This window comes from Equus przewalskii, chromosome 30, assembly GCF_037783145.1.
Source record: "Equus przewalskii isolate Varuska chromosome 30, EquPr2, whole genome shotgun sequence".
Taxonomy (NCBI): Eukaryota; Metazoa; Chordata; class Mammalia; order Perissodactyla; family Equidae; genus Equus; species Equus przewalskii.
Genome location: NC_091860.1, coordinates 20,111,112 through 20,130,993, shown reverse-complemented (window position 1 = coordinate 20,130,993; position 19,882 = coordinate 20,111,112). Strand labels below are relative to the sequence as shown.

General features: G+C 38.9%; 1 protein-coding gene across 2 annotated transcripts in view; it reads left to right on the top strand.

Moving 5' to 3' along the window:
* The first annotated feature begins 9,493 nt into the window (after window positions 1–9,493).
* PRPF18 (pre-mRNA processing factor 18) overlaps window positions 9,494–19,882 on the top strand; it is a 46,459-nt gene continuing 36,070 nt past the window's right edge. The window contains exon 1 of one of the 2 annotated variants that reach the window (XM_008527304.2): window positions 9,494–9,703. In XM_008527304.2, coding sequence (XP_008525526.1) covers window positions 9,638–9,703 — 66 coding nt within the window. In that variant the 5' untranslated portion in view covers window positions 9,494–9,637. The remainder of the gene's footprint in view (window positions 9,704–19,882) is intronic. The other variant, XM_008527303.2, reaches the window with a different exon arrangement.

Genomic DNA, 19,882 nt, shown 5'->3' with positions numbered 1-19,882 from the left:
AAAAGCTGGTTTAGGGGCCAACCTGGTGGCATAGTGGTGAAGTTCACACTCTCTCCTTCAGTGGCCTGGGGTTCATGGGTTCAGATCCTGGATATGGACTTGCACACTGCTCATCAAGCCATGCTGTGGCAGCATCCCACATACAAAATAAAGGAAGATTGGCACAGATGTTAGCTCAAGGTCAATCTTCCTCAAACAAAAAAAAAAGAAGAAGATTGGCAACAGTTGTTAGCTCAGGACCGATCTTCCTCACACACCCACAAAAAAGCTGGTTTAGAACCTTTCCTATTTCATCATCTCTCTCATTTCTAGGTTTATTTCTATGGACTGATTTTCCTTCTTATTACAGGTTATATTTTCTGCATTCCCGGTAATTTTGTTTGGATCTCAGGAGACTGGGTTTATGTTTATTTATTCATTCATTCATTCATTCATTCATTCACTTATGTGAGGAAGATTGGCCCTGAGCTAACATCTGTGCCAGCCTTCCTCTATTTCGTATGTGGGATGCTGCCACAGCATGGCTTCATGAGCAGTGTGCAGGTTTGCAGTGGGGATCTGAACCTGTGAATCCTGGACCACCAAGGCAGAGCATGCGAACTTAACCACTACACCACTGGGCAGGCCCCAGAACACTAGATTTTTATATTTTGGAGTGCTGTAGTTGATTGTATTCCTTCAAAAATATTGGCCTTTGATCTGACATGCAGTTAAGTTTGTTGGAATCAGGTTGATCCATTTGAGGCCTGCTTTTCTGCTTTGTTAGAGTGAGCCAGAGCAGCCTTCAGTCTAAGATAATTTAGCCCCACCACTTGGGTGATTCCCTTCTGAAGACTATCCCGTGCCTGGTGTATGCCCATCCCCGTGTGAGCTCTGGCCATTGCATGACTCACTGCCTTATGATGGTTCTGCACTCAGTCGTGGCAATTTCATCCAAACATCTTCCGATCAGGATTCAGTCAGTGATTTGAAGGGACCCCTCTGCACATCTCTCAAGATCTCCCCCTGGACACTTCCCTCCCTTCCGCCGTTCTGCCCCACAAATGTACCTTCTCAATCTCCCAGAACTGCAGTCTCTTTTTCCACAACTCAGTAAGACAATTTGGCTTTGTTTGGGTTTCATGTACCTGCACTGTGTCCTGGAAACTGCCTCTAGGTAGTAATCCAGGACTAGGGCTCACCTCATTTCTCCCCCTTCTCTTAGGAATCATAGCCTTTTTCTACCTATTTCCCAGTGTCTGAAAAATAGCTGTTTCATATATTTTTCCTGTTTTTTCTAGTTGTTTATGATGAGACAGCAGTTCCTGTAGCACTTAGTCCTTCAGAGCAGAAGCAATACTACAATACACTTTTTCACCATTTCTATGACTATCATCGGAAACGTTTACTTCCATATGATCTTTAAGATCATTTTCTCCTACTAAAAAACCCCACTCTATAGAATTATAAGTGAAACATGGATTTATACATTACTTTTTGGAAATGTAATGTTTGCACCGAAGGTACAAAAGCAATAGTAAGTTTGCTGATGCATTGGCACAAATCAAAGCAGTGGCACTAAACCAAACTAGTAGTCATATTCTTCGTTCTTATATACTCACACCCACAAAAAGCCAATTTCACTTAAAAATGTTCTAACAAAGCAGTTCATTTTAAAATTATAATTTATAATATAAATAATAATTATAAAATGATTTTATCAAATTGTGACACGTGAGCAGGCATCTTTTTAATATTCTGTGTGATGATGAAGCAGGAAGTACTTAGGAAGCACTCTTCTGCTGCAGCCTGAATTGTGATGGTTGACTCTAGGAAAAACGTGGTGGAATTGTTTGAATTGCAAACTGAACTAGGTCTTTTCTCATGGGACACTACTTTTACTTAAAAGAATAACCAATAGACAAATTGTGGTCTTTGGCAGATATTTTCTTGCAGATGAATAAAGTGAGCCTGTCACTTAATGGAAACAGCTGACAATATTTGCTGCTAGTGATAAAATACGGGCTTTCAGTAAAAATTAGCATTTTACAATTAGCAAATTGTATTTGCCGCCATGAGCTTAATATCTTCCCGATAATTATAAGGATTTTTTGATGAATGGAGGGAATAATATTAATGAATGTGATTTTTAAAATATTGTGTAATAAAGTATGTCAACATTTGGAAGATCTTCATAAATCAGTGAACTAATATTTTCAAAATGACCAATGCATGATATTACAAAATCATGTATGAATAAAGATCCACTCAAAGTTCAAGATAGACCAATGGACTTTAATGTAACAGAGTATGAAAAGTTTATCGGTATGGTTTCGGATTCCATATTGAAATTAACTTTTAGAAAACTACCACTTGTCATAATTGAGTATAGTATCAGAGAAGAAGATCCACAATTATCTGATTAAGATACTTTCCTCTTTTCCAGCTACATATCTGTGTGAGGCTAAATTTCTTTCATATGCTTCAAACCAAATAACGTATTACAACACATTGAATGCAGAAGCAGATACGAAAATCTAGATTTCTTTTACTTCGGCTAGACATTAAAGAGGTTTGCAATAGTGTAGAAGAATGCCACTCTTCTCTAAACTTTTTGGAAATATCATTTTCACAAAAATATATGTATTAATATGTGATTCATTCATTATTGTTATTTTTAAATGAATTAATACTTTAACATTTTTCCCGGTTTTAATTTCTAGTATGGTAAATAGGGATAGATATAATCTACATAAGCAAAGCTTTCCCAGATCCTCAAGAATTTTTAAGAATAGAGAGGGGTTTTGAGACCAGAAAGTTTGAGTTGTCTCTTCTCTAAAGATTACATGAATCTCAGCAGTGATAAAGTCTGGATCTGGTGCCTTTTAAAATCTGGACCTACAGTCACTTCTTGTTTCTCTCTGCTGTAATTACTTATTTCAGTTTTATGCTTTTTGTTGAACAATTTTGGTAGCTTAAATTTTTGTTAGGAAATCATTCATATCTTTCGGGTTTTCGAATTTATTGCCATTGAGTTGCCATTAGTATTTCTCATATTTCCTTTTGTATCCTTGGTTATTTCTCCCTTCTTGTTCCTCATCTTGATTTTTTTCTCCTGAACTCACTCTTTCTTCCATTCATTTCACATACTCCACTAATAAAACAGTATAAGTGCTTTGGAACAAAGAGAATAAAAAGGGAGACTGCAGTAGACAAGAAATGTCAAGGAAGTAGGAAAGTGGACCCATGTGGTGGATGGGTTTCCCTCTCACTTGATCCCCTGTGAAAGTTCAAGAAAAGACGGTGTCGGTGGGGATTGTCAGCCGGTCTCTCAGCCTGGGCTTCACAGGGCTATCGATATTTGCAGATCCACCAGGATCCAAGCTCTGCTTCTCAACGTTTAGCATCCTTAAATTCGATTTTGCTTGTGTTACCAGAGGCTCTGGAGTAACTCTGCTGACTATATTCACAAAAATGACCGATGTAAAAACTAGAATGCCAATTTAATAGTTTCCTAAGACATGAACCAGGTATCTACGTCTGCCGGCCAAAGCATTTCTTTTCTTTACATGCAAAGTGTTTGTGGCTTCTTAGAGACTGCTGTTGGAGCTGCATCTGTAAGGAAGTGAAGAAGGCAGGATTTGGCAGAGGGAGAAGCTGGACTGCAGTATAGTTGATGCTGAGACCTCCTGTGATCCTATGGGGAGCTCTGGAACTAGAATGACCCTTTAGAGTTGCCCTAAGTTGAGGCAACGCAGCTGAGTCCTGGAATCTCTGCGTCAGTCCATTGTGGGTTGTGGGCGCCCCCTGGGAGAGGCTGTATCCTGGCCTGAGGCAGGTCCCTGCAGCCTGGAGCTGGGCCCAGTGAGGATGCAGCTGTGTCTTCTCTAGTCCCAGCACATGGGGGATGGGTGCCTTGGCCCTGAAAATGTCTGCGCAGAACCCCATAGCACTCATTACAAACACATTGTTTGTAGAATGCATCTTGAATTCAGAAACATTAAAATGTGCAAAAAGTACACCTTGAAAAGGTCGAAAGTTAGTGTAAGGATTCAGTCATCTTTTTTGGTATGGAGATGCAAGCTAGACTCCAGGAAGAACTGGAGTAGAGAACTGGAAATCCAGAGGGCCTCAGAGGTTATTCTCCTTTGTCTGTCATTCATGATTCTTTTTGCAAATCTGTTTTACTCCTCTTTCCTGGTATTCCAGCATTCTTTGCTAAACCGTTTAGCAAGTCCACATGGGAGGTAGATAATGGCCAGTGCTGTGCTCGTAGACATTTAAAATCTGGCTTTCTGAAGGAAAAGAAGTGTGCACATGTATTTATATAATTTTTACTGATATAAAGTATATGGAGGACACAATTTATACATAATAATAAACTATACAATACTCTTTATTATAAATTCCATATAGCCAGTTGGTTCTCACCCAGGACTTTGATTTTGGCAGAATTCTTGTATCCTGAGCCAATCTGTGGTTATAACTGATGAATGAGTCTCGCCCTGACATGAATGCTGGTGGCTTAAATTAATGAATAAGACAAAAGTGAAGCAACAAAGATGCACGTCAGAACTTCACTTGTTTGTCAATGATGTGAGAGACTTCTTTATTGAATTAGCTAATAAGGTTTGAATCCTCAAATTTCTGTCCTCTTTGCTATCTAATGGCTACAGACATAACACTTTAAATTTAGTTTCTATCAGTGCTTCTCAACTGGAGAGAGATTTTGCTCCTCAGGGGACATTTGGCAAGGTCCAGAGACATTTTGTTGTCACAACTATACAAGGAGTGTTACTGGCATCTAATGAGTAGAGTCGGGGACCTCCCTCCCCACAGAGAGAATGATCTGGCCCAAGGTTGAGAAACCCTGATCTGTATTGTTAACATTTTCTCCATAACTTTTTAAAATGTAGAGAATCAACAAAACAATAAATCAAGTCCAGATTTGTAGCATTTGCCAGTTTCTGTGGTGTAAATATTCCCACTATGGCTGCTTTCAAACTACCAATATGGCGACCTCAAGGGTGGAGTCAGTAAAAGCTGGGCAGTAGCACACCATTATATAGTGTTTCCACCACAAAGATGCAACAGTCATAACTAACTCCAAAAGCATAAATAATAGTAAAATGCAGTAATAAAATTAGGACGTAATAGATTCTGTGTCCTTATTACCTTTGTTTAGAATATAATGTATTTAATTGTAAACAAACATTTGCTTTTAATAATTGCTATGCTTAATGGCTGACTCATAAAATTCCTAAAACTTTAGCAATCAGCTCTTTCAGGTCAGTATGGACTGACTTGGCTCCAGCATGCCGCTGAAATGGCTAGCCGCCACTCTCGAATTCACATTTTATATATCCTGTGTCTTGGGAAGATTGACTCAATTCCACTGTCAATTTTCTAGGGAACAGACTCTGATTGGTCCAGATCAGGTCAGGTCCCGCCCATGGTGTAAGTACACAAAGCAGGCGTGTGAATGTGGGTGGAGACAAAGGGAGCCTGCCCTCTTCCATTAGGACATTAACAGAAGCATCACCGTGAGTGGGTGGGCATCCCGAGAGGAGCCCATGACAGTGCTGCAGACCAGTGACATGGGCTTCCTCCTCCGCTCCTGTTTATCAAGACTCCATGCAGGCCAAGTTTATGACATCCACTTTGGTTCCCCCAGAGAGATTCTGAAATAATATACAGTCATGCACCCATGATGATCTTTTGGTCAAGGATGGACTGCATGTACGACAGTGGTCCCATAAGATTAGGACTACCACAGCATAGCTGTGTAGTAGGCTATACCCTCCAGGTCTGTGGAAGTATAGTCTATGATGCTCGCACAACGATGAAATCACCTAAGGACACATTTCTCAGCATGCATCCCCATCCTTAAGTGACGCATGACTGTGTTAGATGAGGGGTTCTCAAAGTGTGGTCTCTGGATCCACGGCGGCTATCTCACTTGGTAATGTGATCAAAAAGCAAATTGTTGGGCATCCCAAATCTCCTGAATGAGACATTCTGGGGATGGGGACCAGCACTCTGCGTTTCAAAAAGTCCTCCAGGTTATTCTGAGGCACGCCGAAGACTGTATTCGATTGTACAGCTTAAAAGAGTAAAGTTAGGGGCCGGCCCTGTGGGTGTGTGGTTAAGTTCGGACACTCCGCTGCCGCGGCGCAGGGTACGGGTCCTGGGCGCGGACATGCCACCGCTCGTCAGGCCACATTGAGGCGGCGTCCCATATGCCACAACTACAAGGACCTGCAACTAAGATATACAACTATGTACTAGGGGGGATTTGGGGAGATAAAGCAGAAAAAAAAAAAAAAAACATTGGCCACAGTTGTTAGCTCAGGTGCCAATCTTTAGGGGGAAAAAAAAAGTAAAGTTACTTTCTATCCTTTAGGACAGCAACAAAACAAACCCAGGTTTAAATTCAGTATTTCCTCCAGTTCCTAGAAATGACAAATAATCTCTTAGTATGAGTTACTCCAAAAAAGGAATCATCTCATCAATCATATATGGATTTTTACTATTTCTTCTTTTAGAAAATGACTCATCTTTAATTTCTGTATTTTATTATAGCCTCATATATGTGATGAAGTCACATTTATCTTACATAATTTACCTTTTCTGGATCTATTTCTTTTAACTTAAATTTTTTTTCTTTTGAGGACAATTAGCTCTGAGCTAACATCTACCACCCATCTTCCTCTTTTTTTATTTTTTTTCTGCTGAGGAACAGTGGCCCTGAGCTAACATCCATGCCCATCTTCCTCCACTTTATATGTGGGACGCCTACCACAGCGTGGCTTGCCAAGCTGTGCCATGTCCGCACTCGGGATCAGAACCGGGGAACCCCAGGCTGCCAAAGTGGAATGTGTGAACTCAACCATTGTGCCATGGGGCCGGCCCCTAAAATTTTCTAATTTTTATTTTTTGTGAGGAAGATTGGCCCTGAGCTAACATCTGTGCCAATCTTCCTCTATTTTATGTGGGATGCAGAATGGCTTGAAGAGTGGTGCTAGGTCCACACCTGGGATTCGAATCTGTGAACGCGGGGCCACGGAAGTGGGGTGCGTGAATTTAACCACTATGCCAGCAGGCTTGCCTAGGATCCATTTCTTATCTTTTTTTTTTTTTTAAAGCTTGGCACCTGAGCTGACATCTGTTGCCAATCTTCTTTTTCTTCTTCTTCTTCTTCTCCCCACGGCCCCCCAGTACATAGTGTATATTCTAGTTGTAGGTCCTTCTAGTTGTGCTATGTGGGATGCCACCTCAGCATGGCTTGATGAGCGGTGTTATGTCCATGCCCAGGATCCGAACCGGCAAAACCATGGGCAGCAGAAGCTGACCGTGTGAACTTAACCACTCAGCCATGGGGCCAGGCCCCCAGGATCTATTTCTTGATTCCCAAGCTAGCTGTAACATCCTCAAGGGTAGGAACTATGTTTCGTATTTGGTTTAAGCCACAGAACCTAATGTAGTCTGGAGCTCACAGAAGACATTTAAATATTGATTGAATAATTATGAAGATTTAAAAAAATATTCTTCTTGTATAACCCTTTGCTTTCTTTTACTGGCATTATTTAAAATTTATCATATATAATTTCTAAGGTAGTTATGCTGGAAAACATTATAAAGAATTTCAATAACAAATAAAACAGAAAATGACTATCTGGATTTTTTCCAAATTATGGAATTTGTACCAAATTATGGTATAAAGAAGAAGAGTCAGCAGTGGTACCAGACAGATAACAACCTTCCAATGATTTTTCTAGATTTATATGCTTTTCTTGCCAAATGGAGACTATATGCCATATTTTCAGTTTCATTATTCTAGTTTTTTACTAAATATATCATGAGCATTCTCATATCATTGAATATTTTTGGAAACATGGTTTTTAATGTTCTCTATTATTCAGTTGTATGGATGAACCATAACTTATTTAACCATTTCCCCCATTTAGGACATTTGGGTTGTTTCCAATACTTCACTTTTTAAATAACTTATGATGGGATGGGATGCATATTTTAAAAATGAATACATTATTTCCCTTAGAGTCAGGATAAACTCCCTGGTCATCTTTTCCCCTTCTGTGTTGAAAGGCTTACTCATCAGTTTGCTTGTTCAAGTACTCATCTCTCTCAGGCCTTAACCAGGATTTAATGCACGTGTTAACATAACCATCAAAATCAATGAAAGTCTTAAGCTTAAAGGAGCCTGTTTACTGCAGCCAGTATCTTCTCTGTTTTACACTGTCTCCCATCTGGCCAGCTGTTCCTTTGTGCTCTGTAAACTTCTATTACTGTTCCTGTCTTCCATGTTAACCCTTCAAGTATTGTGTCATACATAATCTCTAATGCATAAATCAGGAAAATGCTAATAAATTATTTGCTTATTGAATTATAAGTGACTCAGGAAACAGATATCCATGGAAGAATGTTACTGTATTTATTAGTTCAAGGACCTTTTCTTTGTAAAATATCTTGTTTTCAAAAGCCCTAAAAATTCGCAAAGCATCTTGGGTTAGAGAGTGAGTTAACTTCCCTATGTTGATTTATTTTGGGCGAAAGTCAGATATCTTTTACATGAAATATAACCAACACACATGCATGTATACAATAAAAAAACTTCTTAAATTGGAATGAACAATTCTCTATCATCTTTTGTTTTGATAAACCATCTTACCCATTATCAGTTGACCGAACTGAATGATATTTCTTTCCTTTTGTGTGGGGAAAACTAACGTCAAATATTGCTTAGTGATGGCTTAAGTATAATTTTTTAAAAATCTTCATAGAACCAAAACTAAGTGCATTATAAACAGTTTTTAGGGTCTTTAAAATTAAAATCTCTGATATAATTTTTCTCCCCAACTTAATTTTTCTTCTTGGGTTGGACTTAAAAAAAAAAAGACTTTCTGATTACATCTCCAGTTATGTCATTGAAAATATTGATTGCTGAACACGTGACCAAAAAAGTTATCTGAGTTTGAGTAAATGTTATCACCAAGATATATAAGTAATGTAGAACTGAGGGTGGAAAGACAAATTTACTTCTGAAAATGACTTAAATGGATGTCGTTACTTAAGTTTACAGGGAATTTAACAGGCTAGCAATGAACACTGCCCTTTTCCTCTATATTTATGAACTAGTGGTATTGTTCAGGTTTTTTCACTCTCTAGGACATCAATTTTGGCAAGCCGTTAACTTCAGAAACTGACGTGAATTTCTGGTATCTGTAAGGATCTAGCCTTAATCAACATAATTGAGATGTTCTACCAAGAGGCTTTTGGACCTAAACTAGGAGGTACAAGCAGGTGAAATAACATTGAAAATGCAGCTTGTCGACCTCGGCACGATGAAGAAGACTCCTGTTTTAGTCCAACTTCATTTGTATCTCTAATAGTGGAAACTACAGGCGCGCTGCCGGAGGGCGCCGCCAGGAGGCGCTAATCCCCAGCGGCTGCGTCAACAGCAGGCGCCCCGGAGCGCTGTCTTCCCTCCTCTCGCTCACCCCAGCTTCCGCCGGAAGCGGCCGCTGTCAGTCGCCCTCCGGTGTTTGGACTTGTTTATAGTGGGTTGGCCGCGCCTGGCTGGGCGAGTCTTGACCCCAGAGTCGGAGAGGGAAACTCAAGCTTAAACGGCGGCAGCGAGATGGACATTTTGAAGTCGGAGATCCTCCGGAAGCGGCAGCTGGTGGAGGACAGGAACCTGTTGGTGGTGAGGAGCCTTGGGGTGGTGGGGCGCTGGCGTCGAGGAGTTGTGGGGCCTGGGGAGGGGCTGGAAGGGATTCGAGGCGCGGAAGGGGCTTAGGGAGAGCCCGCCACCACCCCGGGGCGGCCCCTCTAGGTCCCCTCCCCCGACCTCTCACCCGGGAGCATTAGGGAGGACGGGGGGCAATTGCAGGAAAACCCAAGATTTTGGCAATTTACCCCCCGCAGCTGCCCCTTTGTACCCACTCTCCCATGTGTCGGTGTTCTTCCGACGGGCCCCGATTCTTGTGGTCGTTCACGCTGGTCATTTCACTAAAGATTTGTGCCCAACTGAAATAGGAAGAGCCGACTCGGGATTTAAGTCTTTGAGTCCTTCCTACTCATAAAACCTGATGTGTTATTAAATTCTCCACCCCGACCCCCGCCCGCCCCAAACACGTACAAAAGTCTGTTGGGCAGCTCTTCACCGATAGGAAGGCTAAAACTGTTTTGGAGAAACCGTGGAGGAGGAGAAAGAATTACGTGATTTAGGAACTTCCTTGAGTTGATCTCCACTTCTTTATCGCGTGACAATAACGTAGATCACCGGTTCTCGTAGCTGTTGGTCTCAGGACCTCTGTACACTCTTGCAAATTATTGAGGATCCCAAAGGGCTTTTGTTTATGTGTTTATCGATATTTACTGTTTTAGAAGTTAAAGCTGAGAAGTTGTAAAAATACTCATATATTAATCCGTTGATCATTTGGAAAGTATTGGTTCACTGAGTTGTGCACATCTTCCAAATGTTGACATACTTCTTTACACAGTATTAAAAGAAATCACATTATTTAATATCACCAGTGAGAAACGTCTTTAAGTATTGGGAAACCGTAAGCTCATGTTGGCAGATCTGAGTTCTCCACAATTTTAATTTTCACTTGAAAACTGAAATTTTACCATTGGCAACAGTGCTATCAGTTGCTTCCCTGAAGTGACAGGCTCACCTTGTTCACTTCTGGGAAGTTATCTGCCAGATACCTCGGTCTGAGTAACCATAGTTTGTCTCTCAGGTATTTTTTCATGTAAAGATGATATTCCACGAAAAAAGCAGCTGGTTTAGTTTGCAACTTAATCACACAAGTGCTCTCCCTCCAGACAACCATCCTACTTTGGTATAAATGAGAAGGGCTTTATGTGTACTTCCTGTTTCATCAAGGGATATTAAAGAGTTGCGATCAGCGATCAGGACTTAATTAAATTAATAATCTTACTCTTCGTCAAGGAGATTGTTAAGTGAAACTGCCTGCTCCCTCCTTTACTTAGTGCTGAAGAATGCAGTGACTGCTGGTACCCTTTAGTTCCACTGCCTTGATTCTTGTTAAGGCCTCAGGAGACTTACTGTTGCTTTCATCCTTAGTGCAAATGTCCACAGAGTGAACAGGCAAGTAACACCTTAGTATTGAAGATAGTTTTGACATCACGGGCCCTCTCAACAGGGTCTTAAGGAACCCACGGATCTATGGACCAGACTTTGAGAACATCTGCTTAGATCTTTGGATATAATGTATGGTTAATGTATATGATATAGTGTAAGAAAGTTGAGATTGCTTGGTGGATGGCAGATTTCATAATCAGTGAAACTTTAAAAACAATTGGCAAAGTGGGAGCTAGTTAAACAGAATGTTATTTAGCAGATAAGTGGGGAAAGCTTGTCCATATTTGTAGCTTAGTATTTTTGTCTCTACGTTAGGGATCTTTTTATTTTGATGAGTGACTTGGGAATATTTTTAAAAACTTTTATTTTCTTATTTTTTTTATTTCATTGAGGTCATGATGGTTTATAACATTGTGAAATTTCAGTTGTATGTTTTATTTATCAGTTTCTGTATTGACTGCATCGTGCTCACCACCAATAGTCTAATTTTTATTTGTTACCATATATATGTGCCCCTTTAGCCCTTTTGCCCTCTCGCAACACCATTCCCCTCTGGTAACCGCTAATCTGTTCTCTTTGTCCATGTGTTTGTTTATCTTCCATATATGAGTGAAATCATGCAGTATTTGTCTTTCTCTGTCTAGTTTATTTCACTTAACATAATACCCTCAAGGTCTATCCATGTTGTTGCAAATGGGCTGATTTTGTCTTTTTATATGGCTGAGTAATATTCCATTTTATATATGTATACCACATCTTCTTTATCCAGTCATCAATTGTTGGCACTTGGGTTGCTTCCACTTCTTGGCTGTTGTGAATAATGCTGCAGTGAACATAGGGGTGCATAAGTCTCTTTGAATTGTTGATTTCAAGTTGTTTAGATAGATACCCTGTAGTGGGATAACTGGGTCATATGATATTTCTATTTTTAACTTTTTCAGAAATCTCCATACTGTTTTCCGTAGTGGCCGGGCCAGTTTGCATTCCCACCAGCAGTGTATGAGGGTTCCCTTTGAAAAAACTATTTAGGTGTTGGAATGTGTAGTTGATGTTAGGAAGGGCCAGCATGTTGAAATCTAAGTGCTTTAGAGCGAAAATCACGAAAAGCTCAGCTCAGCTCACCCTCAGCCTTTACAGCGTGTGTATTTGCATAATCAGGTAGGTGAGTGCTCTTGCATGATATAAGAGAATGTGTGTAACCAGACGTCTTTTCTTTTTGTACGTGTGAGAAGACAGTTTTTTGATTTGCAGCTGTATGATTTTGTATAGAATCAGTTCCTTTGTAGCCTTTATCCTTCTGCATCATAGTGTCCGTCAGTAGCTTTCCAACTTTTTTCACTGCCCCAGCCGCAGTAAGAAATAAATTTTTATATTTTGCGCTGATATATATATATGAGACAAAAGTTTCATGAAACAATTCTTACCTTAACTACAGGTGATTCTATATGTTTTATTATTTTAATCTATTCTGTTTCATTTTTTAAAAAATGCTGGTCAGGGATCAGTGACTTATTTTCATTGCCCTGTCTGCAGCTGGCAGACACCTGGCTATGTTGTATTTTCTTCCAGAAGAGCTGCCTCATCTTGGTCAGTACAAGCGGTATCCCAGCCTTTTTCTTGTCAGTCTGGTGGTTGGATAGTAAACGCGTTGTGAGTGCCCCTTTGTTAGACTGGAGAGGCTCCTACAGTAGCGTCCTGTCGCCTGTCCTGCAGTGTGCTGCCTGGTGTGACTGCTCTGAGGTGGCTGCAGTCTCTGCCTAGCTCGAATCCCAATGCTTTGGAACCCCGCTATTGGTGAATCTTCATTTAACACAAAGCCTCATTTATGTGGGGAACCAGGTTGCTTGGGGAACTTAATGGGGCATATTTAGCAGTTTTATTAGTTGTGGTTATGAGGATGGGCTTTGTGTAGAATTCTAGCTTTGTTTTTTCCCAGTATTTATTGAATGTTTCCTCTATGGATACTACAGTGTGCCATGCAAGACTTAAAAAGAAAATAATGCTTGAGCCTTTTCTTTAAGGAACATGCGTTCAGTTTCACAGAGAATGTAGACGCCAACAGCAAGAAACTCCTCCCCTTTTCCCCTGTAAAATGAATGAGGTATGGGTATAGCGTGGGTCAGAACTTCCCCCTGCACGTTGGATCCCAACTTCTCTTTTTTAGCATTATCAGGAGCCCTAATGTCATTTATTCCCTTTCTTCGTGTCTTCAGTCTCTCTCCTGGCTTTTCCCCATCAGCACCTAAACATGCAGATGTCTCTCCTATCTTTAAAAAGGTTTTTTTCTTTTTTTTAAGCAACCGTCCTTTTTCTTTACAGCCAAGCTTCTTAAAATAAATTTTAATTCTCAGTCACTCCTTCACCTGATGCTTACTGGTTTGTGCCCTGACCGCTGTACTGAGCCCATTCTAATTAGGGCCAGCAGTGCCCTCCATGTCTTCCTCCCCAGCCTCGACAGCACTGGGCACTCCTGCCCGCTCCTTTCTCGGCTCTGCCCTCGGCGTCTCCTGACCTCAGCTGCCTGTTTGTCCTCCTGCTTCTTGGGCTCCTTATTCTTGATCTCCTTTACAGGCTTATTCTTTTTTTCTTTTTTCTTTATTTCTCCTCCCTTAAATATTTGTTCACGCCTAGGCCACTTTCTCTTCACTGAATATTCTCTTATATTAATTTCATATTCCCCTCAGATTTCTAGTTACCATCTGTGTCACGGGGTCTTAAATGGGGCCTTTGGATGGACTTTAGAGTATCCATCGGCTCCTTGAAATTTTATAAAAAATTTAGCACATATATATGCCCCCTCTTCTCCTCCCCCTATGTATGATACTGTTGAGATCTTTGACTCAAAAGTTCGAGAACTAGTCGTTTCTGTGCTGGTGAAAATCTCTCTGTACATCACTCCCTAGCGCGAGTCAGTTGTTCCAGCTCTGTTGAACCTTTTTCGTTTTTTCAGTTCTTTGAACTTGCCTTTCTAAACATTTATTTATCCCTTTCTGCAATCTTCTATAATCCTCTCCAACTCCTCTCTTTCTTTAGTCAGTGAGGAGCCTTAAACATTTTTTTAATATAGTGAAAAAACTGTGTCGTAGATTGTGTCATGTTGATACTGTATTTTGACGTCTGCTGCAAAGTAGATTTTTTCCCTCAACATTTTACTGAGAAAATTTTCAAATGTAGTAAAAACTTAAAAGAATTGTACAGTGAATACCCATATATGCCTGCCACCTAGATTCTACAATTAAACCCGCAGTTAATATGTTGCAATATTTGCTTTATCACGTAACTGTCCATCTATCCATCACTCTATCCATTCATCTAATAATGCAGAAACTGCTTTTATCTCAGCATATTTATAGCAGGCAGAACATTTTAGGATAGTGATGGGCTGTTTTAGTAGCTTCTCCACAGTTTGATGAAGGGGCATTCATATGCTAAGTATTTATTCTTTCAACTGTCATAAATTAGCAATAAAAAGCTGGGACACCACTTGATACAACTAAGGATGAGGCAGCTCTTCTGGCACCATATAAACAAGTGTTTTTCAGCTGCTGATAGGGTAATGAAAACAATTTACTGATTTTATGCGTTTCAAATTAAGTCGTAGACATTGGTACACTTTACCCCTAAACCATTTGGCGTGTATATCATTAACTAGAATTCAGTATTTATTTATGCTTCCTTTTGTGTGTATACAAAAATTTACATATGAAGAAATAGACAAATCTTAAGTGTACCAGTCAGTGTATTTTGACAAATGTATATGCCTGTGTAATCCTGTCCGTATCAAGATACAGAATATTACCTTCCAGCCGGTCCCTGTCCCTACGATCCCCAGAAGCAACCACTATTCAGATTTCTTTATACCATTTATTAGTTTTGCTTGCTCCACAATTTCACATAAATGGGGTCATACTATGTACTCTTTTGTGTCCCATTTTGTTGAGTCAGAATCATGTTTTGAGTTTTATCCATATTGTTGCATTTATCAGCTGTTTATTCTTTTTACTGCTGAACAGTATTCCATTGTTTGAGTACATCCAGTTTGTTAATCCATTCTCCTGATGATGGGCACCTGGGATGTTTCCAGGATTTGGCTATTAAGATTAAATCTACTGTGAACCTTCTTGTATAAGTCTTACTTTCATTTCTCTTAAGAAAATACTGAGGCGTGGAATTGCTGGGTTATGGAATATGCATCTGTTTAATTTTATAAAAAACCACTAGACCTTTTTCCAAAGTGGCTGGACCGTGTTACACATCCACCAGCGAAGTAAGGGAGTTCAGATACCCTACATCCTTGTCAACAATTTGTGTTGTCAGTCTTTTAATTTTACCCATTCTAGTGGATGTGTAGTGGTATTGCATTGTTGTTTTAATTTACATCTTCCTCATACTCAATGATATTAAGTACTTTTCATGTGTTTTTTGACCATTGGTATATCTTTTGTGAAGTGTCTGAAAAAGTTGCTTGCATATTTTTTTTGGTGAGGAAGATTGACCCTGAGCTAACATACATTGCCAATCTTGCTCTTTTTGCTTGAAGATTGCCCCTGAGCTAAATTCTGTGCCAGTCTTCCTCTATTTTGTATGTAGGATGCTGCCACAGCATGGCTTGATGAGCAGTGTGTGGGTCTGTGCCTGGGATCCGAACCTGCTGCTGAAGCAGAGCGTGTGAACTTAACCGCTCTGCCACTGGGCCGGCCCTGAAAATTGCTTGCATACTTTTTAATTGGGTTGGTTTTTTTCTTCTTACTGATTTCAAAAGAATCCTTTATATATCTTGGATGCCAGTCCTTTATCAGATGAATGTTTTGTGAATATTTTCTCCCACACTGGATTTTCTCTTCATTTTCTTGATAGTATCTTCTGATGAGCAAAAGGTTTTAATTTTGAGAAAGCCCAATTTATCAATGTGTAATGATTATTGTTTTCTGTGTCCTGTCTGGAAATATAAAAGAATATAACCAGTTGGAAAACACTTTGGCAGTTTCTTGGAAGTTAAACGTACACCTGTTGTGTGATTGAGTCATTCCACCCCTAGGCATTTACTCGAGTAACATATTCTCTTATGTTCTAAAAGCTTTATGATTTTATCTTTTATAAGAAACAGGGTTTTTAAAAAGTTTCAATTAGTTTTTTGTCTGATGTGAGGTAGGAGTGTGGTTTACTGCTTTCCATGTGGTTATCCAGTTGTTCCAGCCCCATTTACTGAAAATAGTTTTCTTTTCCCTTTGGATGGTTTTGGTGTCTTCAAATCAAGTAGTCTGCAGAATCAGGTAGTTGTGGAAGTGTGGCTGCATTCTGGATGCTCTGTTCTGTTCCCTTCATCTGTTTGTTGATCCTTATCCCGGTGCCACACTGTCTTGATTACTGTAGCATTATGGTGAGTCTTAAAGTCAGACAGTGTAAATCAACTGCCATTTTTCTTTTACTCTTGCTTGCTTTTCTCCTGATACTCCCCTTCCTCCTCCCTTTTCTCCACATCATCATCAACACTTATTTCTTGTCTTTTTGGGAATAGCCATTCTAACAGGTGTGAGGTGCTATCTCATTGTGGTTTTGATTTGCATTTCCCTGATGATTCGTGATATTGAACATCTTTTCATGTACCTGTTGGCCATCTCTCTGTCTTCTTCGGAAAAGTGTCTATTCAGATCCTCTGCCTGTTTTTTAACCAGATTGTTTTTTTTACTGTTGGAGTTGTATGAAGTGTTTATATATTTTGGATATTAACCCCTTATCAGATATATGATTTGCAAATATTTTCTCCCATTCCGTAGATTGCTTTTCGTTTTGTTAATGGTTCACTTTACTGTGCAAACCTTTTTAGTTTGATATAGTCTCTTGTTTATTTTTGCTTTTGTTGCCTTTGCTTTTGGAGTTGGATCCAAAAACTTATCGCTGAGACCGATGTTAAGGAGCTTACTGCCTATATTTTCCTCTAGGAGTTTTATGGTTTCTGGTCTTACATTCAAGTCTCTAATCTATTTGGAGTTGATTTATGTGTATGGTGTGAAGTAATAGTCTAGTTTCATTCTTTTGCATGTGCCTATGTTGTTTTCTTAATATCATTTATTAAAGAGACTGTCCTTTCCCCATTGTATATTCTTGGCTCCTTTGATGTAAATTAATTGACCACATATGTGTGGGTTTATTTCTGGGCTCTTTGTTCTGTTCCATTGTTCTATGTGTCTGTTTTTATGCCAATACCATTCTGTTTGGATTACTATAGCTTTGTAATATAGTTTGAAATCAGGGAGCATGATGCCTCCAGTTTTGTTCTTCTTTCTCAAGATTGCCTTGGCTATTCAGGGTCTTTTTAGGTTCCATACAAATTTTAGGATTCCATTTCTGTGAAAAATGCCATTGGAATTTTGATAGCGATTGCATTGAATCTATATATTGCTTTGGGTAATAAAGACATTTTAACGCTATTCTTTTTATCCATGAGCATGGAATATCTTTCCAATTATGTCTTCTTTCATCAGTGTCCTATAGTTTTCAAGGTACAGGTCTTTCACCTCCTGGGTTAAATTTATTCCTAGTTATTTTATTCTTTTTGATGCACTTGTAAATGGGATTGTTTTCTTAATTTCTCTTTCTTTTTTCATTAAGGTTATAAAATCTTAATTTCTCTTTCTGATACTTCAATATTAGTGTATAGAGATACAGCAGAGTTTTGTAGATTGATCTTGTACCCTTTAACTTTACTGAATTCATTTATTAGTTCTAACAGTTTTTTGTTGGAGTCTTTAGGGTTTTCTCCATATAGTATCATGTCATCTGCAAATAGTGACAGGGTTACTTCTTCCTTTCCAATTTGGATTCCTTTTACTTCTTTTTCTTGCCAAATTGCTCTGGTTAGGACTTCCAGTACTGTGTTGAATAGAAGTGGCGAGTGTGGGCATCCTTGACTTGTTCCTGTTCTTAGAGGAAAACTTTCAACTTTCACCATTGAGTATGATGTTAGCTGTGGTCCTGTCATATATGGCCTTTCTTATGTTGAGCTACATTCCCTATATACTCACTTCATTGAGAGTTTTTATCATTAAAGGGATGTTGAATTTTGTCCAGTGCTTTTTCTGCATCTATTGAGATGATTCTATGATTTTTTATCCTTAATTTTGTTAATGTGGTATATCACATTGATGGATTTGTGGATGTTAGACTATCCTTGCATCTTTAGAATAAATCTCACTCGATCATGGTATACGATCCTTTTAATGTATTGTTGAATTTGGTTTGCTAATATTTTGTTGAGGATTTTGTATCTGTGTTCATCAGAGATATTAGCCTGTAATTTTCTTTTTTTGTGATGTCCTTGTCTGGTTTTGGTATCAAGGTAATGCTGGCCTCATGAAATGAATTTGGAAGTGTTCCCTTCTCTTCTATTTTTGGAAGAGTTTGAGAAGGACTGGCATTAATTCTTCTTTGAATATTTGGTAGAAATCACCATCTGGTCCTGGATTTTTGGTTTTGGGGGAAGTTTTTGGTTACTGGTGTAATCTCCTTACTAGTAATCAGTCTATTCAGATTTTCTGTTTCTCATGATTCAGTCTTAGATGGTTGTATGTCTCCAGGAATTTATCCATTTTTTCTAGGTTGTACAATTTGTTGGTGTATAATTGTTCATAGTAGTCTCTTATGATCTTTTGTATTTCTGTAATATCATTTGTAACATCTCCTCTTTGATTTCTGATTTTGTTTATTTGAGCCCTTTCCCTTTTTTTCTTGGTGAGTCTAACTGAAGCTGTGTCAATTTTTTTATCTTTTCAAAGAACCAGCTCTTAGTTTCATTGATCTTCTCTATGTCTTTTCAGTCTCTATTTCATTTATTTCTGCTCTGATCTTTGTTGTTTCCTTCCTTTTACTAACTTTGGGCTTTGCTTGTTCTTTTTTTTAGTTCCTTGAGGAGTAAAGTTAGGTTGTTTATTTAAGATTTCTTGTTGCTTGAGGTAGACATTTATTGCTATAGACTTTTCTCTTAGACTGCTTTTGCTGTATTCCATAAATTTTGGTATGTTGTATTTCCATTTTCATTTGTCTCAGAGTTCTTTTGTTTTCCCCTTTGATTTCTTCATTGACCCATTGGTTGTTCAGTAGCATATTGTTTAACCTCCACGTATTTGTGAATGTAGCATGTTGTTTAACCTCCACATATTCGTGAATTTTCGAGTTTTCTTCTTGTAATTTCTAGTTTTATACCATAGTGGTCAGAAAAGATGCTTGATATGATTTCAGTCTTCTTAAATTTGTTAAGACTTGTTTTGTGGCCTAACTTAGGATCTCTCCTAGAGAATGTTCCATGTGCACTTGAGGAAAATATGTATTCTGCTTCTTTTGGATGGAATGTTCTGTATATGTTAAATGTATCTCATCTAATGAGTCATTTAAGACCAATGTTTTCTTAGTGATTTTTCTGTCTGGATGATACTATCCATTGATGTGGCATTGTGTCTCTTTAAATTGTGTTTGCATGCCCTTCCATTTGGTATATTACTTTAGGCTCTTTCAGGCTAATTTTCTTCAGCAAGATGTTGACCCTGCCACATGGTTTGTGATCTGACACATATTGTCTTGCTTTGCATATCCAAGCTATATATTTGTTAGCTCTCCATTGTCTTTTTGTAGAGTTCTCGATGATGTTTGTATTCCATTTATATGAACACTAAAAACCTTAACATGACTAAAGGAATAATAATTCTTAATTAGTGAAATGTTGACAATCCTGGTTGCATGTTGTTTTTGATTTTGATTTTTCTTTATTAGTAAGGG